Source organism: Podarcis erhardii, assembly GCF_964252035.2.
Source record: "Podarcis erhardii genome assembly, chromosome: 5".
In the NCBI taxonomy this organism is placed as follows: Eukaryota; Metazoa; Chordata; class Lepidosauria; order Squamata; family Lacertidae; genus Podarcis; species Podarcis erhardii.
Window position 1 is genome coordinate 77,273,838 of NC_138509.1, and position 27,247 is coordinate 77,301,084.

General features: G+C 43.7%; 1 protein-coding gene and 1 long non-coding RNA gene across 5 annotated transcripts in view; both read right to left on the minus strand.

Moving 5' to 3' along the window:
• Positions 1-9: 9 nt before the first annotated feature.
• The window catches only part of ERICH6 (glutamate rich 6), a 31,010-nt gene continuing 3,772 nt past the window's right edge, over positions 10-27,247 (minus strand). For 2 of the 4 annotated variants that reach the window (XM_081862466.1, XM_081862463.1), the window contains exons 2-18: positions 25,412-25,466; positions 22,842-22,930; positions 20,709-20,763; positions 19,834-19,955; positions 18,571-18,643; positions 17,773-17,879; positions 17,347-17,379; positions 14,729-14,787; positions 14,394-14,510; positions 9,670-9,768; positions 9,424-9,581; positions 8,719-8,813; positions 7,427-7,590; positions 6,164-6,249; positions 3,743-3,901; positions 1,860-2,091; positions 10-276 (exon numbers count right to left, since the gene is read on the minus strand). In XM_081862466.1, coding sequence (XP_081718592.1) covers positions 16-276; positions 1,860-2,091; positions 3,743-3,901; positions 6,164-6,249; positions 7,427-7,590; positions 8,719-8,813; positions 9,424-9,581; positions 9,670-9,768; positions 14,394-14,510; positions 14,729-14,787; positions 17,347-17,379; positions 17,773-17,879; positions 18,571-18,643; positions 19,834-19,955; positions 20,709-20,763; positions 22,842-22,884 — 1,863 coding nt within the window. In that variant the 5' untranslated portion in view covers positions 22,885-22,930; positions 25,412-25,466 and the 3' untranslated portion in view covers positions 10-15. Of the gene's footprint in view, positions 277-1,859; positions 2,092-3,742; positions 3,902-6,163; positions 6,250-7,426; positions 7,591-8,718; positions 8,814-9,423; positions 9,582-9,669; positions 9,769-14,393; positions 14,511-14,728; positions 14,788-17,346; positions 17,380-17,772; positions 17,880-18,570; positions 18,644-19,833; positions 19,956-20,065; positions 20,242-20,708; positions 20,764-22,841; positions 22,931-25,411; positions 25,467-27,247 lie in introns of those variants that run through there. The other 2 variants (XM_081862464.1, XM_081862465.1) reach the window with 2 other exon arrangements.
• LOC309342451 lies at positions 4,952-6,157 on the minus strand. Its single transcript, XR_014156828.1, has 2 exons — positions 5,467-6,157; positions 4,952-5,287 (listed from the first exon to the last, which is right to left on the minus strand). It is a non-coding gene; the product is annotated as an uncharacterized lncRNA (long non-coding RNA).

The following is a 27,247-nucleotide window of genomic DNA, read 5'->3' on the forward strand; positions in this document are numbered from 1 at the left end:
ACAACATAATCATGATCAGGCTGGTGAATTTAATGTTTCCATGATTAAGGTGTCCAGAGCAGAACTTATTTCACATTCCTTACAAAGGTTCATTAACTTCAAAGCCTTAGTGAAAAGAAACGAAGGCAGCTGGAGCTTAGCCCACCAGTCGTTGTTAGGAAAATCTAAACACCCTTGCAGTTTAGCAAAGATGCGGAGAATCTTTATCCGGCAGGCAAACAGGAAGAGGTCATCTTCAGACACAAACTTCGGCCATGGGTGATGCTCAGCGAGCGGCTTTTAAGGAAGCAAAAAAGCAAGGAGTTAATGTAGTTCCCAAGTCACATGGCAGTTCTCGCTTGCACAAAGTCAGAAAGGTCGCACAGGGAAGGAAACCTAACAGTGAGTATTGTTTTAAATCAAGGAAAATTAAATCAGTGTTACTGTGAGACTGACCAACGTTGCTGTCTTATTTCTCTCTGAGTGTGAAGAGAGGCAAGGACCAGATTCCCTCTTCTTACCTGGAATTTACTGATGGTCATACCTTGTTGCTGTTGGCAAGGTTAAAAAGAGGGTGGTTTGGAGAACTTCCCCATTCCTTGGCATGCCCTCAGACCAGGGGTAAACTACGCCAGCCCTGAAGTTGGCATTGTTGGTTCACTTTAATTTCCCTCTCATGCTTCCCAGTAGGAGGGGAAATAATGTAAAAAACAGAACAAAAAAACAAGCCAAAAACAAATTGGAAAAGGAATGAGGAGTTCAAAGAGCACTAATATCTACCCTCTTGAGAACATGGGATTAAGTGGATGAGCCACCTTCAGTTTTCCCTTCCCAAAGCCTTTAAAAAGTTGCTTTCAAAAAACAAAACACCAACCCTATTTTTATTCAACCTCATTAAAACTGCAGAAATAGCAAAAAACCAACTCAGGTCAGATGAGTATTTCAGAAACTTCCCTCTTCGCATGCACATGGGCACCACATTTGCTGAAACCTCAAGAAGGGCTGGATTCTCTAACATTTGCTAATATGTCCAATATTATTCCTACTCACAGTAGACCCATTGAAATGAATGGGAATGGCTAACTTAGGTCCATTAATTTCAATGGATCTATTCTGAATAGAACTTAGATGGATCCATCCCAATGTCCTTTTATTCTCTAAAACTGCTTTTCCTTGCACTCCCTGTTAAAAAAAAAAAAGAATGCCGTTCCTGCTCTCATTTTCAAATATGCTGAAATTTAATGTATGGAACTATATCGCTAAGCAATGTGTGCTTGAGAGAAGTTCAAGAACAGTTATGGGCACACTGATAATCTGCATGGATCAGTGTGTTTACATAAGCAATTCTTACATAATCAAGAATTACATAAGCAATTCTTAAACTTCATGGCTGAAGAGTGTTCTACCTACTAGATTTTTAATTTTAAAGTTTTATATAATATTCTTCCTTGGCCTGTTCTCAGTCTGCTTTTTTCTTAACTTATCCTATAAGCCACATCATTTGAGTCTCAACCTGAATTCTTGGTTATACAAATTCATACAAGTAAATGCTTTCATAAATCTTTTTGAAATTATAATTTGTTTCCCTCTTTTTGTTCACTGGAGGGGGACCCCAACTTCCATCTGACTGACATTTTGGTTTATTTGGTCAAGGGATGCTGAACTATAGGCATTGTCTTGTACAAACCAGATAAACTATGTGTCAGTCTTTGGCCAATTTAACTTCGTTTTTCAAATAGCTCTGAAAGTTCGAAGCGAACTGCTCCATTCCTTTTTTCGAAAACGTTTTCTATATTTACCTCCAAAACAATCCCACCCTCTCTTGTTAAGAACATGTAAACTCATCCACTCTCCCCCATATTAACTCTGAAATAAAGTACCTTTACTTTTGCTCCTATGTTGATTTTTGCCTGCTTGCCCCTTGCAAGGAAAGAAATGGCTACTCTGTCTTGCTCAACTATCCTGACACCAACGTTCTGGTTCAAGGATAGAAAGACTGGCTTAAACGGTGCTCTCGAGACACACTTCTGCAAATTGTTGGGCCAGATCCACGTTTTCACTTTGTTGCCAGCTTCGTCCGAATAATGTCCTCCTCGAATCGTAACATTTATCCTAAATGTGGAAAATAACAATTTGAGAGGACCTCCGAAAGGGAAGGGGGAAAAACCTGGCTGTACAGCCCAAGCCCTTGTCTGAAAATATCTTCACATCCAGATACAGTGGTACCTCAGGTTAAGAACTTAATTCGTTCTGGAGGTCCGTTCTTAACCTGAAACTGTTCTTAACCTGAGGTACCACTTTAGCTAATGAGGCCTCCCGCTGCCGCTGCACAATTTCTGTTCTCATCCTGAAGCAAAGTTCTTAACCTGAGGTACTATTTCTGGGTTAGCGGAGTCTGTAACCTGAAGCGTCTGTAACCCAAGGTACCACTGTACTGCCAAATCAAATAGGGGGGAAATGGCAAAGGTACAAGGGCAAGCTCCAAGTTCAGATCAACAAAAACCGAATACTGGCTTGCCTCCACACCGGGGTCACTTGCCTCATCAAAAATCAGCCTGCCTGCTAACAGTTACCCCACCCAACTCTTAGGATCATCGTCTCCATTGCTAGATAAATAGGATAGTGTTTAACTAATTATTCCATTAAAAACCTTTTCACTGGCTAACAAGCTGCCCCCAATTAATTTGACACAGACACCATCCCAGAAGAGTTGTTCCTTCTCTTTTGACATAGGAGGGGGGTACCTTTTCTAATATAGCTGCTGTGGCAAAGGCATTCGTCAATGTGAAAACACAGAACGTGTTTTCTTTTTTTAAAAAAGGTTGAAGAAGAAGAAGAGGAGTTTGGATTTGATATCCCGCTTTATCACTACCCGAAGGAGTCTCAAAGCGGCTAACATTCTCCTTTTCCCTCCTCCCCCACAACAAACACTCTGTGAGGTGAGTGAAGCTGAGAAACTTCAGAGAAGCATGACTAGCCCAAGGTCACCCAGCAGCTGCATGTGGAGGAACAGGGAAGCGAACCTGGTTCACCAGATTACAAGTCCACCGCTCTTAACCACTACACTACACTGGCACTGGTTGATTTTACTTACAAGAAAATGTAAATGTATTTAATGAGCTGACCGATTGATTAAAACCCATACAATTTCTCACCTAGCACTTCTTTCATCAGGAGGCAGAACTACAAATTTGGCTTCTGGGGTTTTTAATACCCCGGAGCTCAGCAAGTTCAGAGGATGCCGTTTCTCCCAGCGCAGTGTTGTTGCGATGGGACAAACCTCATGTAATGAACATCTTCCTGTTCTTGCACCCAGGTTACTGCTCTGTCCCTGACTGGCATTCAGCCATGGTCCCTTGCTCAGACGCTAACCTCTTCCTCTTGCTTCTAATTCTGCCAGCCTGCCTCTGCTGAAAGGAAGCCACGGCCCAGCAGATAAAACGCCATTCTGTCTTATAACTTCCCTTTCTCACAGCAGGGCCGAAACATGTGACTATTCTGGGAACAAACGTGAACCTTTCAAAATGGCTCTCAAATTTCCAATTCTTGTGGTTTTCTCGGCGGGAAATCCATTTTTAAAGTTCAGTTGGAATTTTTACGTTCACCAGTAACCTCCAGTATTCTATATTTGCCATTTGGTTAACAAAGGACACTGCATATGTATTTGAATTAGAAAATGAGGTCCTGACCATCGTTCAAATTACAAGTACAAAACACTGGTATACATTTTACAACAAGACCAAACTGATTGAACTGAACGTACCACACATTTCCATTTGAATGATAGCACGTCCCATTGCCACAGGAATTGAACACTGCTTGGATTTCTGCATTCTCAGGCTTGTCGTCTTGTACTATGGCAACGTAGCCTGTGCCCTCATTCCTTCGTACAATGATAATCGCCAGATTTCCAGAGGGGTAGCTGTATGTAGATAAGGTTCCAATGGGCCCATTAACATGCTTAGGAACGTTGTCGCGTTATCAAGGTGTGTGCATGGCTTCAACTGATTAGTTCTTTGTGTGCGTGCGTGTTCTTGGATACCACTTCTGAACGATTCAGTCCTACTTTCTGTTATGCTTTTGCACCCATATCACAACAAACACCAGAAACACTATGTGTACTTCTGTAACCCAATAAAATATTCAATAAAAACAAGCAAACAACCCCAAACAAACACTGTTACTACCCCTTCCAGGGTTGTGTGATAGCAAAACAGAGTGGCTAAGATTGCAGCAAAAACCCACCGCCTTCAATAGATAAAGTGAAATAGTAGCTCCTAGGAAAATCCTTCAACTGGTCCAAAAAGCGGTTGCCAGGCTTGGAGTTGGAACATGCTACTTTTCGTCTAGTTCCATCTTCACCTTTATCTAGTAGCATGGTCAGCCATTTCCCCCCAGACTCAGTTATGAGCCATTAATAGCCTTTAAAGGCTTTGCAGTGCAACACTGTAAAGGTAAAGGGACCCCTGACCATTAGGTCCAGTCATGACCGACTCTGGGGTTGCAGTGCTCATCTCGCTTTATTGGCCGAGGGAGCCGGTGTACAGCTTCCGGGTCATGTGGCCAGCATGACTAAGCTGCTTCTGGCGAACCAGAGCAGCGCACAGAAACGCCGTTTACGTTCCCGCCGGAGCGGTACCTATTTATCTACTTGCACTTTGATGTGCTTTCGAACTGCTAGGTTGGCAGGAGCAGGGACCGAGCAACGGGAGCTCATCCCGTTGCGGGGATTCGAATGCCGACCTTCTGATCGGCAAGTCCTAGGCTCTGTGGTTTAACCCACAGCGCCACCCGCATCTCTTAACACTATACACACCTACTGAGAAGTTATATTCCACTGAATTCGGTGTGGCTTACTCCTAGTGCAGAATTCTCCAACTTTTTTCTCTGGGCAACACTTTCAGAATAAAAATTTGCTCGCTCCTTTCTAACTGATAAGAAATACATTGCATAACAACAAAAAACCCGACTCTTTGTGGTGCCTGATTTATAACACAGAACACAACTTCTTTATAATATGATCATGGGACGTCCAGAAAGTATAAAAGGATGCAGCTACATAAGAACATGGGTCGTTCCCCAAATATAATTATAAGCAAGCCTTTTACATTAAGTAGGTATACAAACTCAGTGAGAAGTATGAGCTTGCTTCTTAGGCCTAATCTCAGACAGACAAACAAACTCTCATCTCATCAACACGAAGTCTTTCTCTTTTCCGATCTTTCATATTAGTTGAAAATCCTTGTTGACAATAGATTCTGGAGAACTGTAGAAGAATAAGCAGTGCTCTTGAATATCTATCCATATTCTGGAAATAAAAACATTATTTTGATACTATAGTATACTGCACTGCACTGAAATATTTAAATGTTTCTTTGATTGTCCTTGAATCTTCTTGCCACACCAGTGCCAGGGGTGCACCACACCCTTTGAGAACCACTGCCCTTGATGGCTTTAGGATTGCATAGTTAATAGCTTACTAATAACCTGTAATAGCTGCTCTTTTCCAAGTCCCAGCATGTGAACACTTGGGACCCCTCCAGACCGGTGATTTTCCGCAGGTGCATTCTGCAATGCGTCACTGATACAGTAATAGCGGTGGATTTATACTGGAACATCCACATATTCTGTTTTATTAGCTTTGTAATATTTCTCCAGCGGTATTGCATTACTGCCATCAGCGGGGGCGTTACTCTCGCACTACAGCCCAAGCAAAGCGGGACAAAAGCACCCCGTAACAGTTGTGGTATAAAAAGTTAGAGGATTTCAGGGGGAAGTTATGGGACATGCACTGATGGGAAACAAAGCCGTATAGCAGCCCTGACATTTGCAGGCACAAAGATCACTTCCTTATAGCTTTGCAAAGCACTAATTCCTTAGTCCAACATTCGCAATATTACTAAGGAGGACGGGAATCTGCTCCTCACGTATAAGCATAGATAGAAATAGGAAAAAAAAAATCCTCTTTACCACAATATTGACTGTGACCATGACAGGGTGATTAAAAGGTGAGGTAAAGTTACACACATAGTTGAATTTGAGTTGAGTTCTTAACCTTTTCCCAATGAAATTGATGGGACTTAAAATATGTTTAGCTTTGGCTGAATTATACCCTCAGTACTGTAAAGATGTGCCTCAGATATCGCCACAAGTAGAAAAAAAACCAAAACCACAAAAAGGATACAATATTTGTGCACTACCATCTGGAAACATGGTAAGAAACTTCACACCATTTTTGTAGTATTGCTGGAAGAACTGGTTTTTCAGCAACTGCACACAAGAGGAAAACAAGACACGTACTTTAAAACGATATTTTGTTTTCAGGAGAATTGGTATACAAAAGGCAAGAAGAAGAAGAAGAAAAAGGTCACTATGCAAAAAGGGTGGTGGGATTAGGTAACAAAAAGCTACGCTGCCTGACTGAATTGTCCCTTCCCAGTTTTCTCCTTCTACGAGTTGATGAGTTTCTAGTCACACCTGCTGCCTCCCAGCTCTGCGATCCTGTAGCCAAGTGACGGTTAATAGTTGACAGTTCTGGGAATGGAGGCACCAGAGTCAAGCGGTCACAGGCCTGTCCTCCGTGGCAACCAGGTTGGATGTTACATAGGCAAACATTCAAGCCTGCATTCTGTCAGCAGCTAAAGTCCATTCCAAAACCAATCCCTGCCCATACAAAAGCTGGAAACCTACAGTTGGAAAGTGGCTTCAAACCCAACCCTCTGCAAATACAGGAAGTCTGCTGCTCCAGCACCCCTGATAGCACTACAAATCCCAGAGTTCCATAGGAAGAGGGACTGGTGGTTAAATCACTCTGGGAATTGTCTGGGAGGGAAACAGAGGTCTCCTAAGAACTCTCATCATCCTTAACAAAGGACAGTCTCCAGGATGTGGGGGTGGGGAGCCATGACTTTTAAAGTGGTATTAAAGGTAAAGATAAAGGGACCCCTGACCATTAGGTCCAGTCATGGCCGGCTCTGGGGTTGCGGCACTCATCTCACTTTATTGGCTGAGGGAGCCGGCGTACAGCTTCCAGGTCATGTGGCCAGCATGACTAAGCCACTTCTGGCGAACCAGAGCAGCGCATGGAAACGCCATTTACCTTCCCACTGGAGTGGTAGCTATTTATCTCCTTGCACTTTGACATCCTTTCAAACTGCTAGGTTGGCAGGAGCAGGGACCGAGCATCGGGAGCTCACCCCGTCACAGGGATTTGAACCGCTGACCTTCTGATCTGCAAGTCCTAGGATCAGTGGTTTAACCCACAGTGCCACCCATGTCCCTAGCGCCACCCGCATCCCTAAAAAAGTGGTATTATGGTGCTTTAAATGTGTGGTGCAGCTGTTGCCATAGTCAAATGCAGAATGCTCTGTCCTATGAATGTTTTTATCCTAGAAGAAGAAGCAGGTCCATTAATGGGGTTCCAGCGCAGGAAAATCCAGGTGCTTACCTTTCCACCTGCAATAGTGAAATCACAGCTAGAGATGCTGTAGCTAGCATCTTGGCTCGTGGGACTTCGGAATTTAATTCCCTGGAGAGGCATCTTTGTCCAGCCTGTTATAGAAGGTCTGTATTGGGACAGGCAGTAGGAAATGGTGCTGAGTTGCCGAGTATCTAGGGAACATGAAGCAGCACAGAATGTTGTTCAATAAAGGTTATTCAATAAACTTGGTAGAACAAAAAACAATTTCAATTTAGTTCAGATTTATTTTGTTTCATTTGGGTTTTTAATAGCTTGCTCTTCAATACAAATTATTAGTGCGGCTCCCAATATAAAATTAAAAACCACTATAATGGAGTTAAAAACGAATAAAGAAATTATAGCAAAACACAGCAGCAACACAAATTGGATTAGCAGCCAAGTTAAAAATTACGACGTATGTTTATATTAAGAGTCTTAAATGAACCTGTTTACTAACCTGAAACAATAAAACAGAGAGTTAAAAAAAAATACTATGCACATCTCTTATCTAGGTGTGTTGGTGACCTACAACTAATCCAGAATGCGGCAGCTAGACTGGTGACTGGGAGCGGCCGCCGAGACCATATCACATTGGTCTTGAAAGACCTACACTGGCTCCCAGTACATTTCCGAGCACAATTCAGTGTTGGTGCTGACCTTTAAAGCCCTAAACTGCCTCAGTCCAGTATACCTGAAGGAGCGTCTCCACCTCCATTGTTCTGCCTGGACACTGAGGTCCAGCACCGAGGGCCTTCTGGCGGTTCCCTCACTGCGAGAAGCCAAGTTACAGGGAAACAGGCAGAGGGCCTTCTCGGTAGTGGCACCCGCCCTATGGAACGCCCTCCCACCAGGTGTCAAAGAGAAAAATAACTGCCAAACTTTTAGAAGACATCTGAAGGCAGCCCTGTTTAGGGAAGCATTTAATGTTTAATAGGTTATTGTATTTTAGTGTTTTGTTGGAAGCTTCCCAGAGTGGCTGGGGAAACCCAGCCAGATGGGCGGGGTATAAATTATTATTATTATTAGTAGTAGTAGTAGTAGTAGTAGTAGGAACATGCTAGATCTGACCCAAGAGACCATTTAATCCAGGGATGGGTAACTCTGACCTTCCAGATGTTGTTGGACTACAAATGTCATCATCTGGCAGGGGACAGGGCAATATTCTAGTGTAAGAGTGAATATGTGCCAGTTTTCAATCTCTGCTATATAAGAGCCATTCTCGCGGTTTCACCCACTAATGAGTACTGTCCATAATAATTTGCAGAAAAATTAGAACTCACAGTCAAAGACATGAGTTGGAGAGACGTCCTTTTCTCTCTCTGCTTTCTCTCTCGGGAGGTGGACAGCCTGTTGGGCCATTTGTTTCTCCTTCAACCTGCAAAATCAAAACGTACATGGCATGAACCCCAAATTTCTTAAACGTTGAATTCCAGATGCTCTTGGAGGGCTGGCAAGGTGACTAGCTGATCTTTTAGCCACTGAAACAGAAGAGATGCTCCTCTGCTGCAGATTACCCTGGCCTTGCTCAGTGATGTCTTTTTCTATAACAGAGAGTTTGGCTGCACATGTTTGTGCGTAACAATTGGCTAAAGCCTATGAATCAGGGCCAGACCTCCAGAAATAGCAGGAAAGCTCAAAACTCAATATACAGTGGTACCTTGGTTCTTGAACTTAATCCATTCTGGGAGTCTGTTCGACTCCCAAAACCGTTCAAAAACCAAGGTGCAGCTCAAGGCTGCACTCAATCAGAAGCCGCGGAAGCCATGTCGGACATTCGGCTTCTGAAAAATGTTCGCAAACTTACTTCCGGGTTTGCGGTGTTCGGGAGCCAATTTGTTTGGGAGCCAAGCCGTTTGAGAACCAAGGTACCACTGTAATCATTACCCTGCTCTTTCTTGCAAAACACTTCAGAAATGCTGGCTTGCTCCCAAATGATACCAAAATTGTTCCTGAAAATAGCATGTACACCAGCCGGCTGACAATACCTTTGGCGAGCTCTTTCTCTGGCTTTTTTCCTCTCTTCCGCAGTTCCTTCGACCTGCTTAGTGGTGATATCAATCAGCTGAACTCCTTCCTTCGCATAGCGCTTTTTCTCATTGACAATGAACTCGTGAAGATCTCTGCACTGCTGGCAACAGAAAAGCTGGAAGGCAAGATCCTACAGTTATCTCGCGGCCACATCGCCCTTGACTTTGTAGCGACGCCATTAGAATGATTTCCCCATTACTTACGTTTCCATATTCTGCTATTTGTTCTAGACTTTCAAATGACGGATAATTTCTCAGTGGGCTGCCACAGAACTCACAAATATCTCCATAGTGTTTTTCCAACTGCAGAGAGGAAATGGAACATTTTGAAGATGTTAGTGATGACAAACAATCACCTTGCGGGAAAGTTCAATATTAGGCTTGTAATTTTTTAATCAGCTAGGCTGAAAAGGGATCTAGCCTATGTTAATAAAGAAAGCTGAAAAGTGCTCTAGCCCATGGTAAAGGCGGCTGAAATGTCTCCAAGCCCTTTCCAGTGTGTGTTTTTTTTTGGGGGGGGGAGGATGTCACACCAAATGTCCCCATTTTAGATTTGCTTAATGGAGAAATGCTCCCATTCTTGTAATCTTATTTTGCAACTATTTCAATCCTGTTGTCTGTTTTATTGCATCTGATCCACGGTCATTCCATGGACAAAAGGGCTCTTTCCATTCATGTAAGGCACAGATCCTGTGGAGGTAATAATAATAATAATAATAATAATAATAATAATAATAATAATATACTTTCCCCATTTCCCCAGTCACTCTGGGAGGCTCCCAACAGAATATTAAAAACACTATAAAACATCAAACATTAAAAACTTCCCCACTGGAGAAGGGATGGGGGAACTGTTTTAGCCAATTTCTCTTTCCCTGTGCAGCCCCCTGTGCTACCTGGCAAGCTGCTGCAAAGGGTTAAAGGTCACGTCCCCCCCCAAGCAGCATGAGGGGCAAGGGGCGGGAGGGGGAGGATCAATCAACAATCCTATCTCCTTCCTCCAGAGCAAGCAGAACTCTGCTGAGAGTAACTCTGGATCAGAGGTGCCATCTTGCACCCAATATTTGGGGTGGGGTGGGAAGGTGGTTCCTGGTGCACAGTGTTCACATGTGATGTCATGGGCCCAGCATGTGTCGCACACGTGTGACATCATGCACACAATGCACATGCAACATCGCATCATCTGGAGGAAGCCAAGCGCAGAGCCCAGCCCTGTGCCAGCAGATTTTGAGAGGGCCGAATTCACCCCACTCCTTGGAGTTGGCGTGCCTGCTCTGGATCCAGCTCACGACATGTAATGTTTACATTTGCAACAGATTCTTTTGCAACTGTTTTTAGCCATTTTGCCAACTTTGAGGCGAGTGAGGTATGCTGGTGCTGGTCATTACAAACCTATGATTTTGTCATAGTCAAGCCTCAGATGCACAAATCGCAGTGCATCTGGTAAAACACAAATCCTGCCCCTGTATCTTCTTAACACAAAAGTTAAAGCAAAATAAATACATGTAGTTTATTCCCTCCCAGAGTTCCAATTCCCGGTAACTACAGTGCCTAGAATTTTTTGAGGGAAAGGATGTGCTTCAAACGTGCTTTAAAGGTGCAAGCATGCACTGAAAATGGAATAGCAGCAACAACAATGTGCAAGACTCTGCTCTCGGTCAGAATTAAGTATTTTTTAAACCTCTCAGAGTGTAAATAAGTGAAACTGAAGCCCTCCAAGTCACCTGACAGCATTCACTTTCATCCAAAACTAAGTAGATGAGGAAAATGGAGGGGAGGGTCCTGTGTTAAGGACTGCGGGGTTGTTGTTTTTTGTAGTACCTGGGCGTGAATTGTCCCCAAAGGCATGCTAAAAGGCCACTGCAACCAATCTGAACAGGCTTATTTTAAGCCTCCTTCTGTAAACAGCGTAAGAAAACAGGCAGCCCCTTGGCTTTCCAAAGCTCCAAGGAAAGAATAAACAGCAGCAGAAATAATTCAATGCAGCGCTACAGCGAACGACCAGCAGGGGGCAATGTTAAAGTTGTCGGGAATGCCATCCCTAATAAAATAGAGGCCATGAATCCAAATCGAAAATTAGAATTACTGGATTGCATTTGCTCATAACACGCAGTGACCAGCACTGAGGGCTGCATCTACTGAACAAAGGAGCAGGGAAAGGAAACTGAACGAAGGAAGGGCTTGCAGGGCTAGGCCAGGGTGGGAACTGGGGTGCAGTCCTCTCCTGTTTTGGTTGCTTGTCCCCAGAATCGTGAAAAGTTTCTGAAGCGGAAAAAAGCATTATGAAAAAGTTTATTTAAAATGATAGGGTTGATGGGCGTTGCAGTCCAGAAAATCTGGAGGGTGAAAGTTTGTCGAAGAAGGATATGACCTAGTTATCATGCTAAGCAACTAATCCCTACTTCCCAGCTTTTTCTCAGATCTCTATCCCCATAATGCAGAGGTTCTCAAACTGCTGCCTGCAAGTTTCATCCAGGTGCTGTGAAAAGACTGCAGAGCAGGTGGGAATATCTTCCCTTGGCCCTGCAGTATATTCATATTTTTTTTTACAGTGGAGAGCAAGTCATTTTGACCACAGCCACCCTCAGGTTCAAATGCAGAAACAGGATGAATGCTGAACATGCAAATTCTCAGGCTACAGCTGACAAACTCTGATGGCTTTAAAAGAATGCCCCTTCCTGTTATTCTCACAACGCTTCCTTTTAAGGCATTTAAATAAAATATTGCAAATACATATTTTGGCTACAACCCAGAGGCTACATTTTTTGCATTTAGCTGGCAGATATTATTTTAGCGAGCAGCTTGGCATGACCATTAATAACTCCTAAAAGTCCCATTACTTTGAAGGGAGAGTTGAAATCTGTGCTTAGCTCACTCTCATGGAAATCAGTGAGATTTATAAGTATTTAGCTTTCACAGGACTGCGTCCTGAATGTCCATAACATGCAACATCTCACTCTGCAAAATGCAAAAAGAGAGTTGAGATTCCTGTATACAATATCAAGGTTGTGAGATTCATCTCCTGACTGAAGTCAGGCAGAACTTTGTGTGCCTAAATTAAGCAGAGCTGGAACTTGGCAGGTTCCATCAGTATTACTTCAAAATTCGGTACATACCAGCAACTTGTGTACATCATTAGACAATAAGGCACTGTGCCCTTTTAATAAGAACCTGTGGAACAAACTTTATGCAAACAAAATGCCAGAATCAGTCAATTCCGCATACAGAAATAACATAGCTGCTTCTTTCTTATAGATAATTATGACTAATTCATCTCTCCACCAAATAAGTAATGAAAACAATAAATGATTATAATTTTCCCGCTCCTGGGGAAAATCTCAAACCGTTGGATTTCAGAATATTGCTTTTCTTAAATGAATTCTCAATTGATCACCCTAGAAGAGGTGATGCAAGGAGGTCATTCAACCCTGGTAGATTTTGGCTTTTGCGATAATACTATTATTCTCCCTACCCATCCCACACCCTGTAAATTGGAAATGGTGATGTTTCTGTAATGGATTTCATCAGAATTTACTACAGTGTTCAGGCAATTCATGTGGATGCTCTTTTAAAAATAAATTAAAAAATGACTAATGTAAAATTTGGCTAGCAAAATGCTGAATGGAGAGAGGGAAAGTAACGTAAGGTTTAAAGAATGGGTGCCTTTTCCCAATCCAATAATCTAATTTCTGCTATCAGTTCAACAGAGCTTGCTTCCTCAACTCCTTGCAGGATTTCTAAAAAAAGACCCATATACCTCTTCAACTTGCCTGCAGCTCTCATTTTTTACTGGAACAGGTGGTGTCAAACAGTAACACACCAAGACCACTGAACTATATGACATGTTGTTCCTTTCCTGGTCTCCTCTCCCAAATCCAGATTTGTTAATCTTGATTAACATCAAGGATGGCTTGGAGAGTCTTGTTTCCCTTTCCCTTTCTCAAGGGATTACAGGCAACTGTAAATGATCCAATTTCTTTAAGGATCTTAGAGCCATCTGTTTCCTGGAAAGCGTGACAAACGGCAATCTAGACACAGGATGAGGCTTCCCCACATATGTTTCTGGAGTACACCTGCCTCTAGACACCAAATAGTTTCAACTCTTCCACTTCTGAATGCTCCTTACCATTTTATTTTGTCTTTATGCGGCGTTCTTCTTGGGCTACTTACCTAAGCAAATCAGTATGTTTTTAAAAGTATGTGGTATAGCCCCTTCTGAGATGCAGGTGCTGGTGGCAGGGGTTTGGGGTCACATATTGAAATATAAATACAGAAAGTATACAGAAGTATACAGAAGTATGCATACAGAAAGTATATAGAAAATATGCATACAGAAAGGGACGCAGGTGGTGCTGTGGGTTAAACCACAGAGCCTAGGACTTGCTGATCAGAAGGTCAGCAGTTCGAATCCCAGCGACAGGGTGAGCTCCCGTTGCTCGGTCCCAGCTCCTGCCAACCTAGCAGTTCGAAAGCACGTCAGAGTGCAAATAGATAAATAGGTACCACTCCGGTGGGAAGGTAAACGGCGTTTCCATGCACTGCTCTGGTTCGCCAGAAGCGGCTTAGTCATACTCGCCACATGACCTCGGAAGCTGTACGCCGGCTCCCTCGGCCAATAAAGCGAGATGAGCACCGCGACCTCAGAGTTGGTCACGACTGGACCTAATGGTCAGGGGTCCCTTTACCTTTACCTACAGAAAGTTAGTACATCAGAGAGAAGTGTGTGTCTGTGTGTGTGTGTTTAGAGGAAATGGGACATTCAGTCACACAAACACATGCATTCTTAAGTGGTGACACTTCAAAAGCACTACACTGTAGGTTTGCACAAAAGTGTGCAATGCATCACACATTTCCCTGTGTGTTATTTTACGCACGCATCTCCCTGGTTATCTTACATGCACAAACCACAGAATGGATAGAGACACCACCTCAAAATGAATGTCTTCTCTCGATGATTCTGGCCTATACGCTAGTATAGTTGGTGGACCAACGCTGGAAAGGGTGCGTAGAGATTCCTGAAACAGCTTTAAGAAGTCTTCTTGAAACTTAAAAGAAAAAGAAAAAAACACAATACAATGTACAATGCAAGAGATTAATTCCATTTCAAATCTCAAACCCCGTTGCCCAGAATGTTCCCATAGGATCACCCAAAGATGAATGGCATCAGCCTTGATTTGGCTGAAAGGGAAAGGGATGGCGGTGGGGACGTTGAGTTGGGAGGATGCTTTGACCAAAATGTGCAGAGGCCACGAGTGACCAATACCTCCGTGTCGCACAAAATGTCTAAGCAGCTGAGGTCCTCGTACCAGACGGCGTAGATATCTAAACATACACAAGGAGAATGGGTTAGGAAATTGGTCCGTTCTTGCTTTTAAGGTCTGAATCAAAGGACACACCCACATCGCTTATTTAGGACTGGGGATGCTGAAGTAGCAACAGGCCAGCGACAGCCAATTGTGGCACCCACTTGTGATACCTTGAACATGTTTCAGACTACTGCTCCCATCATACCCAGCCAGTGTGGCCAATGGTGAGGGATGATGTGAGTTGCAGTTCAAAGCACCTGGAGGACACCATGCTGGCTACTCCTGGCGTGTGCAAATCCTTCCCAGTACACCAAGAGCAGGGTGCCGCAGCTTGTGCCCATCCATATGCCCAGTGGACATGGGCTGATGGCAGGGGCAGCTGTGCAGCTCAAGATGTTCTGGAGTGGGGGGGGGGAATACCCCTTTCCCAGAGACATTGCACATGTTCCATTGTGTTTGTGCATGATGTCACTAGACCATCAACACCCAAACCATCTCTCTTGGAAGTGCCCTTAGAAAGACTGGTCCTCCAGTTCCACATGTTGGTGAATGTACACTGGCAAGCAAAGCCAGTCCGGTCGTTAGGCAAGGTGAAGATGCTGCTTCAGGCCCATGGGTGTCCCGCTTGCACCACTGCCTCTGCCAGCAGCACCAATTTTGGGCAACAGCGTCTCCATTTTGGGTGAATTCTTGCCCGAAATCATGCCAGATCTTGCAGAGCCTGCAAGGCGTCACTTAAAATTGGCATGATTTTAGAAATACCAACAGTGGAAGAATGGCAGGTGAAGATGTTGGACTTTTTGGAGCTGGCCGACCTGACTGGAAGAATCCGTGATCAAAAAGAAGAGGAACCATCAAGAAGAGTGGAAGAAATTTAAGGACTATTTAGCTAGATATTCGAATATCACATAAGTAAAATCACTTGTAAGTACCAAATTGGCCTAGGATTAAAATATGTTGAATTCTATAACATTATGGACTGAAAATATTATGAAAAGGAAGGAAGATAGAAATTTGAATAAGTAAATTTTATTGAAAAGTAGATATTGGAAAACTGTTACAATGAGATTTATTGAAATTCAGTTAGGAGAGATTTGAGGAAGTCACTTAACAATGTAAATTAAATTGGGCCTTTAACAGTTAGGTGTTTATATGTTTGTTTCTATTTCTAATATTGTAATGTCCTTTCTTTTTGTGTGTTTGTTTTAAATTTGGAAAATCAATTTTTAAAAATTGGGGGGGGGGAATAACTAAAATTGACATGCTTTTGCCTCAAGCTGGCAAAGAACTGTCTTAAGACTGGTTTTCAACAGATATTCCCATGAGCTCAGTGGCTCTTAGTTTCAAGGAGACATACTGTGCTATCAAGCCTGGTGTAGGCCTCTTTGCATGGCCATTCAGGTGCTTTTTGAGCTCCCCGCAAAAAGCCTTGCCTTAGTTACTTCCATGGATTTGCATGCGTTATCTAGACCAGCCTGCTGCCATGCCGTTATTGCTTTGGTCTGCTTACTGTGGGCTGCCCAAAGACAAGCCTGATTTTGTTTTTAGGCAGAATGCCCCTGTGCCTTAGGAGTGCAGTGGGGGAGCACTCAGCCTCACAGCGTTAAAAATATAGTGGTCAGAATAGAATAAAAGCCACAACGTGGTGAGGGGAGAGAGAGAGGGAGGCTCAAAGGAACAGCCAGTGCCTGCCCATGCGGTTCCATTGCTGAAGGAAGAGTGGAAGAGTAAACTGTGAAAAATTGGGCAGGGTGGGGAATGTGCGCATCTGGATTCTACCCAGCAAATAAGCAGCAATGGAGCATTGCTAGAAGTTAAAAGAAGAAGAGCTTGCCAGTTTAAACCATCGATTGGGTTGTCTACCTGTCAAGGCTACAGCTTGCCATTTAAAATGGGAAACTTGGAAACAGATGCCTCCGAGCGCAGGCCAGAGTAGCTGCTGCAAGTATTTGTGTGCTGATATTCACAAGGGAAAACCACAAATTCACACAAAAAAAGGCAACCGAAGAATATTTTGGAACAACGAGATGCTGAAGAAACAGGACAAGAAGTGCTGACATAAATCCAGCCTGAGGCTGGAGACAGACAGTGAGAGTAGCATCATTTCCTGTGATGTAAATTTTTCTGTCTTTCCTTTTTTGACCCGTCACCACTCTTCAGATCAGTTTTGCAAGCTTTCGAAGCAATAAAAAGCCTGCAAAACCTGTTCGCAATAAGCAACAGTAGGATTGCACACAAGTCCGCCTCCATCTTCAGTGTGTCACAATACACATATCATTGATCATCACCTTGCAACGTAAAGCAGGTTGTTAACAGTCCCATTTTACAGACCATGATTTAAGACTGAGGAATAGCAAGGTTCCCATATTCTCTGGAGTTGAGAATATGGGAACCGGCTGAGCTGGGGTTATACCGCCTAGATTTCACACCCAATCCCCTCTGTGGAGTCGCACAAGACTAAAACAAAACAAAACAAAACAAAACAAAACAAAACAAAACAAAACAAAACAAAACAAAACAAAACAAGGCAGGGCTCAAAATGAAGGAGAAATTGATGTGCTGAGGACCAATTTACCATTCTCAGGACGAAGCTTGTCTTCCTTTGGGTCTGCAAAGAAAACAAACAAAAAAACATAACATCTGGCCTAACTATAGAACAGCCTTTGCCAAACGCAGCCCAAACTATAACACATCGCAGCAGAATAATCACATGTTTTGCAAGCAAAAGGCTCTGGTTTCAATCCCTAACATCTCTGATTTAAAGGAGATGAGGGAAAGACCCCTTTCTGAGACCCTGGAGAGGCACTGCTGGTCAGAGAGGACAACCTAGGTTTACATGGGCAAATAATTAGATCAGGCTTGGGGCGGTTTCTTATGTAGCTAAATGGTTAATTCTATGCATGGAAATTACAGTGGAGATTTTTTCGCTACTATTTTGTGTGTGTCTGTGTACGTGTGTGAGAGATAGATAGATAGTCAGCACAAGAAGCCTGTTACTTACGCCTTTTCTTGTAGCGGTCATAAAGCCAGCTCTTATCTGTCTGCATTGAGACTGATCTTCCCAAAAGTTTTTCGGATTGATCAGCAGCAACTGTATCCAACGCCTCCCTTTTCAGTAGACACAACATAAGACGTGTAAGCAAGCTGAATAATTAATTTATGTCTCAAAGCAAACTCCAAGCTCCTTTGTTGTCTTTGAGGCTCAAGAGTTATCTTTGTCACTCACTCGCAGCTTCTAAGCAGTGGAAAAGCAAAATGGCAGAAGGAATTGACCAGCGGCCAATATAGGGAACTGTGGTTTAAACCCATTATACAAATCCCACTCATGATGCCACCCGTGCAAACATATTATTACCCTAATCTTTGAACTGACTAGAAAATCCATCCATTTGTTGTTATGCTAGCCCCGGAAAAGAGAGCAAATGCATTTAAGTAACCTTAAGGAAAGAGAGAAAAAGGGAAACAGCTCTACCCCCAAAGCAAAACCACAACAAAAGGAATTTCAGCCTTGAACATAATATTGTGAAGGCGATTTGGCTTAAAATACAAAAGACTGCCCTGCCCTTCAGTCCTTGTTTCATGGCACCTCTGCAATTCACACCCTCTTATACCTAAACTTTAAACCAAACTTTAATTTAATGCTGAAGAATAAAAGGAGGAAGCGTGATTTCTTCTTGTCATCTTCACGATCATCTGGAAGAAAAGCACACTGCTCGGGGTTTTGGCTGTTGTTACTCAACAGTGACATGATCAAACTCAACATGGAAACATGGAAAAGCAACACACTTCAATTGCTCACCTCCTTAAGTGGTACCCAGCAGAGCTCTCTCTTCTGATTCCTCCCAGTATTGCAGGGTGGCCCTTGAATCCTGCTGAGCACAAGCCGAACTAAGTATGTGTACGGTTGACCAAATCTCCATTGCGTACGAGCTACAGACCATCGAGATTAATAATCTGTCCTTCATGAATGGGACATCTCAGTCTTGGGGCCACTCTGATGACCCCAAAACACCTACACCCCCAGATATCTCCCTCAGAGCCAGATCTCTAGTTCCTTTGCTGGACAGGGAGTGGGGCAGACACTTGCGGGTGACATTGATTTGGCAAGGAATGCAGAGACAAGCAGAAGTCGCTTGTCAGGTGAGGCAGAGCCACCAAGCCACTGTTGCTTACTGGAAGATGCGAGGTGGTGCAAACACATTGGCAGGAGTGCATGAATTCATGAGGTGACCTTAGGCAACCCACTGTCTCTCAGCCTCAGTTCCTCAAATTGCAATAACGGGAGATAAGAATCACCTTACCTTGCAGGGCTGTTGCAATGATTACGACTAGATGATGCATATGAAGTGATTGAAAGCGCTATTGTTATAATATTTTTTGTAATTTCCCTCTTCTTGTTCAAGCACTTAAACTGTATGTGTGTTTGGCTCCACATTTCCTCTCTCTCGCTTAAGCTGTCCCCTCATAAAAAGCCCCCCCCCCCCGGGAAAACATTGCTGCAGCCTTGCAGTAAGAAGTTCCCAGGTTCAATCCAGGTTCGGAAGGTTTGCTGCTTGAAATACTGGAGAGCCAATCAGTGCAGACAATTCTGAACTAGGTGGACCAATGGCCTGTCTTGGTATAAGGCAGCTTTCTATGTTCCACTTTAACGTGCAAAGGAAGGTTGGAGCACCGATTTGGAAAGGGCCACAGCTGAGTGTGAGAGAAGGTCCTAGGTTACTACTATTATTTAATAAATTTATATACCACCCTTCATCCAAAGATCACAACATAAAAACACAAAACACCTAGCATAACAGCAGAAAACCAGACAAAAATGCCCACTTCAACAGACACATTTAAAAGGCCATAGATTGCTTAATCAGCCAAAGGCCTGGTTGAAGAAGAACGTTTTCACCTGGGGCCTTAAAAGATATGTAATGAAGGCACCAGGCGAGTCTCCCTGGGGAGAGCATTCCACAAACAGGGTTCAATTTCAGCATCTCCAGGTGGAGCTGGGAACCCCCCCCCCCCGAGTTACAGTCCTTCTCTCTTGGCGCATGCAGAAGTTAGAACATAGTACCTTTGCTTGAGGATAAGGAGTCAGTGGTTTCTGGGGAGGAGAACTCTGCTGATCTTTCAAAGGGGGCAATATCTAATCCTGGCTTTTGACTGCTGTCAGCCGTTCCCTCTGGGCTCTCTGACCTTGGCAGATGAAAAACAATGTATTAGTGCTTGAGGGGAAGGGCAAGCAATTGAATTAGAGGAAGCCCCACACTTTTTATGTCAGCATCTGCGCAAACACAGACACTTACATCGTTGAGCCCCATAACAACACAGGCAAGCCCCGGAGCTTTCTATCCACGGCACAAATAGTATGTCGGTAATTACTACCGCCAGTTCCTGAGGAATTCTGATTCTGACCACAGCATAGCCTGCCAGAAATAAACATGTTTTCCATGCAGTTGCGATGCATGCCACTCCTTCTAAGAGCAAACTCGAGCAGTGACAACAAGTGTCAACAGGACTGGAGCGAAACTTGGCCCACAGAGCCGGGGTCGGGGGGAAGGAGGAGAGATCAGCATTCATGGGGGAGCCCCAAAGGTGGTGGAAGTGCAAAATATCTACATCTTTCAAACAAACACCTAAGGAGCACTAAAAAAAATAAAATTAAAATTAAAAAATGCTACATTTTTATTTCTAAAAGGTGAAGCAGGCTTTCCCATGAGACCCAGAAATCTAGCTGTGGTATCTTCTACAGTCTGGAAATCCGTAGTCCACCTTCCATGACACATCACGGACCAGTTTGAACAAGATGCAGTAAGTTAGAGGGAAAGCTCATGAATAATGTCAGAAGAGTGAGCAGAAATTTCATTCCACCACCCGCTTGTAATAAGGTACATCCCATTAATAACCATTTTGACTAATGCAAGGACTTGTTGTTGTTGTTGTTGTTACCTAGCTGGAGAAGTGGATGGTCCACTTTTATCTCTTCCTGGAAGATCTTCAGGACCTGTTCATATAAACAGCATTATGATGGCACTTACATATTTAGAGAAACACAAAACATCTATCCTGAGCTTTTCTGGGAAACCAAATGTTATTTTTAATATAGGCATCTTTTAAATGAATCCACACTAAAAATACATCAGTTTGCCTTATGCTGAAAATAGTACCATAATATCAAGGGATTTACTGGGGGGGGGGCACATTTCTTCTATAATAAGAATTTAAGTCAACTGTTTTCTAGCGTGTGAAAAATTACACACTGATCTAAAAATTTTGCCCAGCCACCATTCCTATGCACTAAATAGCACAGCACAGCACAGGGTGTAAGGTAGAATTTATAGAGGGCAGGGCTTTTGCTGCAATACCAAATGAACGAGACTTTTTCTAGCGTTCCCTGTGTGTGTATTGTTCTATGACAGAAAGGGGAGGTGTAAGCTCTGTAGGCCTTTGTACAGTCAAGGCAATGATGTGTGCAGAACAGACCCTACTGGGCAACCAGCTGAGGCAAGAAATCCCTTGTTCCATGCTTCTGTGCTCATATCCACCTCCAAGGCTAAAACCAGTTTTGCCTGATCTGAGAGGCTGCTTCTGGTATGCAAAGAGTTGATCTGGATTTGAAGAGACTGATCCGGAATCGCTGCCAGCCTGGAACTGTCTGAGCGCTTCCTTCTGCATCTGTCTCATACCTGCCCAACCAGGAAAGCAGGAATGCTGTGGCCCTTCAGGTGATGCTGGACTATAGGTGTTGTTGGACTACAAATTGCATTGTCCTGATCACCAGCCGTGCTGGTTGGGGTTGATGGGAACCCGTGGCAGAGCTTCATGCTCCGGCACCGGGGGGCGGAGAGCAGGTGGGAGCAGGGCTGGCGTGTGTCCCAGGGCCATGGCGTGCATCCTGGGGGCATGGCATGCTGCCTGCAGTGGCGTGGCGCCCAGCGCGGGCAGGTGGGCAGCTGCCATAGCACCCCACTGGGACTGCACTGCCCCCACACTCCTCTTCCTCCGCCAGTGATGGGAACCTTGGTAGACTTTGGGGTATCAAATTTCAGTGGCGCCCGACGCTAAAATTTGGCACCCCCACTCTGCGTCTCATGCTCCAGTCTAAAGCATTGGTATGGTACCTCTTGCAGCATGGTGCCCACAGGTACCTGCACTGGTAGTGACACCCTAAAACCCAATGGCATCAGTGGCCATTGTACGCTAGGCATATCACTTATTCACTCAATTGTTACTTCTTTGGCACACAGGTGTTAAGGAGACGTCTAACTGCATTCAGCTGAATGTAGTTAGAAGCCACCATGTGATTTGGAACTGCATAATCAGGGATGATGTTGATGATGATTAAGCCACTGGTCACATTAATGTCCTGAAGAGACTCAAGATACAACTACAAACATGAAAACAAGGAAAACAAATTAAAAACAAAACAAGTCCCATAACAACCACAGGAAGCTTTGGCAGCACACTAGTAACAAAACATCATCTTGGTTCATCAAAAGCTGGGCAAGGAGGGAAGATAAAGTCTTTATCTGGCACTGGAAAGATGTCAAAAACGGCGTTAGGTGGGCCTCACTGAGGAGAGCATTCCACCGATGGAAAGCCATAACTGAAAAGGCCCTTGCCCTTGCCACCACCCTCTGAGCCTTCCTCAGAGGAGGGACCTGGAGAAGGGCCTTAGAAGATTTAAGGGTCCAGGTGGGTTCACACTGGGAAGGTTCCCAGTCTTGGATTCCCAATCTTCAGGTGGTGTCTAGTCCCTTTCAGGGGAATGCGGTTAGACCTTCTCACTCAACATGCAAGGGAATGCCAGGCTGTGAGAACAACAAAGGTGGGTCTTGCGTGTGCACCCCTTGCCCTCTTTTAACCCCTTCATGCTTTGGAAAACACCTGAAGACAGCTCTAGTTGGATGAGCAATAACACTAGGAAAGCAAGCGAACAGTAACTGGCTGGTGTGTATGTTTTGGCGTTTGATGGCAACCCTGCAGCAAGTTTATGAGCCGCAATGTAGTGACTTCCTTCCCTCTGCCTACTCCAGATGTTATGCTTTCTTAAAGCACTCCACAGCAGCAACAATACAATACCTGTGCCTATCTCTCTCCTCTCTACGGTCTCCTCTGGCTCCATCTCACTGTTGTAAAACTCTGAAACTGTCACAACAATTTCAGATGCCCTATGTTAAAAATAAATGACACATTTAGCTCATGAAGATTGCCTCTGCAACGCTAAGGACCGATGCACACAGTAAAGTAATTTTATTTGAAATTGAGAGCCATTTAATATACTTTTTATACCAAAAGAAAAGTAACAACCTTCACAGGCTCTTCAGTGGCCCTCCGGGCTTCAAGTTGGACTCTAACTCTCCCCAGCCCCAGCCAGCATGACCAATGGCCAAGGATAATGAGAGCTGTAGTCCAGGCTTCTGAGTACTTAATAATGGACTTAAAAGTTAAATGGCAGCAAACCTTTTAGGGAATCAAGGTCGACCTCTTCATGTGCTACAGTAGAATCTTGGTTCTTGAACGGCTTAGTTGACGAACAAATCGGCTCCCAAACACCAAAAATCCAGAAGTGTTCCGGATTTCGAACCTTTTTCAGAAGCCGAACGTCTGATGCAGCTGTCGGCTATTGTTTCTGGGGCGCCTGAGCCAATTGGAAACCATGCCTTGGTTTTTGAACGTTTTGGAAGTCAAATGGACTTCCAGAACAGATTACATTCGAGAACCAAGGTACCACTGTATTTAATTTTGTATTTATAAATGTTTCGAAAAGCATACAGCACAACTATGGATGCAATAAAGGTAAAGGACCCCTGACAGTTAAATACTTTGTATCAAATACAATAAAGCCATTATTTAAATTAACAATACATAATTATCCTCCATTCAGGATCTGATATTGTTTGCTCAACCTTTGATACCATCAAATGCATTTCTGGAAGGGAAAATACCTACAGCAATATTATTAAGGCTGAATGCCCTGTGAATTCATACAACAAATCAACTTTGCATGGTGCCTGTAGCTTCCTGTCTGCAGGTTTCCCTTCCAGGGCGTTACTTGAAATGCATCACTATTGTTTATTTATAAAACTCTGTCAAGAAATACAGGGAAGCATGTGGTGGAAAGCCTCAATCTCTGTCTGTGACAACAGACAAGTTATGAAAGTTTCAGGCAGACAGCCTGAGGATAATCTAATCCCACAATGCATCACGGCTACATGAGTCCATCCTGCCATTACATTTTGTCAGTGTGAAATTCCACAGGCAGCACTAAACAAGGGTTGCCTTCCTTATGGAGGAAAGATTGCTGAAGACTTACAACCTTTTTCAAATAATGGGCTTCTCTGCAGCAGAAAGCAGGCTGAAGCAATCTGCAGCTAGTCTTAGAAGGACCAGCACACAAGATAAACCATGGGTAGGCAAACTAAGGCCCGGGTTCCGGATCCGGCACAATTGCCTTCTAAATCCGGCCCGTGGACGGTCCAGGAATCAGCATGTTTTTACATGAGTAGAATGTGTGCTTTTATTTATAATGCTTCTCTGGTTTATTCGTGGGGCATAGGAATTTGTTCATTCCCCACCCCCCAAACTATAGTCCGGCCCCCCACAAGGTCTGAGGGATAGTGGACCGGCCCCTTGCTGAAAAAGTTTGCTGACCCCTGTCTAACCAGCATCAGGTCCTCTGACTTACTCAAACCAACTCTATTGTTAACACACACACACACACACACACACACACACACACCCTTCTATCAGCTCCACCCCAAATTGTGTGTGCCTGTGTGTCACCTTTTCAAATGCATGGCTGTCACATTCTAAGCATTCCAGCAAGGCTCTCTGTACATCTCCCACAAAGGACAAGCCCTTAGCTATTACCAAACAATTTGCTTGAGAAAAGGCAATACCACTATGCAATTTGTAATTTAGCAAAGTGCCACTTCCCATGTTCCAGAATTCAGGAGAGAAGAGAGAAAATGGCTCAAAAATAAGCGAGACTCTTGCATCGCTGCCTGAAATGTTTAGCTCCCCAATACATAACTGCCTTATTGGAGATCTTTACGTTCATATAGCTAGACAACTCTGGGAAGATGCCATAAGCAGGATATGCCATAAGCTTTCAGTCTACTTCATCAGATGAATGAAGTGTTATGTTCCCTTCCACATGTGGGTATGGTAGGGAGCCACGATAAGTTTGCCAAGTCTTTCAGGTTCCACAAGGCTCTTCAATATTTTCGCTCCAAGAGACTACCGCTCTGGAATTTTTGACAACGGAGGCGTGCTATAGGTCTGGGATCGGCCACCTTTTTTTCAGCTGAGGACTGTGTTGCTTTGGGGGAACAATCTGTCAGAGGCTGCCTATTGACAGTAGGTGGAGCCACACCATCTTTCTCCCCACCCTCATCCTATGGGGTGTTGGGAGAGGGACAGTTCATTCTCACGAGAGATAGTCTAAACTGATTGCTTGCAGAGGGGCACTAAAATTAGGCTGAAGGCCACAGTCACAATTCTAGCATGGATAACTATTCTTTTTTTTCCCACTCTAGAATTTTGTGATAACCAGAGTGTTGCCACGCTTCATTTTTAGCTGCTTCAGCAAATTTTCTGTCGACAGTCCCGTTTTCCATGCGTTCGTATCAATCTTTTAACTTACTCACCTCCCTGACTGAGCAGCTTCTGGGGGCAGCTGTTCTCTTCCAATGTCTTTGCTGTCTGTTTAACATAAACATATATAGGTGAATTGTTGGTATGCAATATAATCCTAATGACAGTTTCCAGTACGTGGATGTTTAAGGTCAACAGTTTTGCAGAAAATGGACCCCATTCCAGGTCATGGCTTACCACTCCAATTGAATTCAGTAGTAATTAATTACAAATAAATCTGCAAAGGATCAGTTATCATTTTCGATTGGATTTAGAGTGCAATCAAATACATATCTACTCAGAAATAAGCACCACTTACTTCCATGCAAGGGTGTTTAGGTTTAAGGACTGCAGCTTTAATCATGACAGTCTGGTTGAATCTGGAAGTATTTCCTTTTATTGAACATTTCCATAGTAAATGAAAACGACATTAGTGGGAACAATATATTAATAATGCATAGAAGCTATAAATATTAGATCAATCTCATTTCTGCAGGCCTCCACAACAGTTGCTGTATGTTTGTTGGGAAGGTAGAGGCACTATCTTAACCACTCTACCAATTTTTCAATAAGGTTTAGTAGTGGTGGCTGTTTCTTTTTAAAAATTATAACAACCTGCCGGCACATATGGGAACGGCTGTAGCATAGTGATACAGCATCTGCTTTGCCCGCAGAAGGTTCCAGGTTCATCCTCTGGCATCTCCAGGTGCAACTGGGAAAAACACCTGTCTGAAATCCTGCAGGATTGCTGTCAATCAACATAGTGACTGGCAGCAAGTCAGGCAACCCTGAGGAAAATGAACCAATGATCAGAGTCAGTACAGTGGTACCTCTGGTTGTGAACGGGATCCGTTCTGGAGCCCCGTTCGCATCCTGAAGCAAACGCAACCTGCGTCTGCGCGTGCGCGTGTCTCAATTCGCCGCTTCCACGCATGCGTGTGACATCATTTTGAGCGTCTGCGCCTGTGCGAGTGGCGAAACCTGGAAGTAACGCGTTCTATTATTTCCGGGTCACCGCGGAGTGTAACCTGAAAATGCTTACCCTGAAGCATATTTAACCCAAGGTATGACTGTATAAGGCAGTTTCCAGTGTTCCTACTGCCCTTTCCGCTCCCTATTTTAAAATGACTTAAAGTAAACAACATTTTGATTTTTTTTTTAAATACAAAGATAATATGCTACTAACTCTTCTTCCCCTCCTATTATATAATTATTATTTATTTGATTTACAAACACGCCATAAAAACAGCTAAGAGCAGTTTTAAAAACAGTACAAGAAGCAACTGTATTGTTTAAAAGCTACAAGGCAGAGACTTTTTCTCCCTGCTGGAAAAGCTCATCCGTGTTCCATGTGGCAGACTTGAGGAAGGGTTCTGACATGGTGAGGAACTGACTCAGTGAGTTTCCTTTCACATTCTCTCCTTCCGTATGTACTTACACTTGATGTCACCCGGTTCCCTAAACCATATTATGGGTTGCATTCAAAACTTTTACTCAGAGCACACCCACTCAAATGAATGGGCCAAATCAGCTATGGCCATTAATTTCAATGGTCCTGCTCTGAGAAAAAGTTAACTGACTACAACCCTATGCCTCTGTGGGTACTGGAATACTGCGCAAGGAAAGTAACATAAGGAACTTAAAGGACACTGATGCAAACTGCCTTGAGTCTATTTGATGGGAGAGGTCTATAAATATAACCAATGTACAAACTTGTGGTGTTTGTTTGTTTGTTTGTGTCTGTGCTTCACTCATGAAATTTGTCTCAGCTCCATCTTTGCAGAAACTCCTTTGATTATAGCACCAACTCCTAGGGGCCAAGGGGTCTTTGCCCCCCTCCCAAATATTTG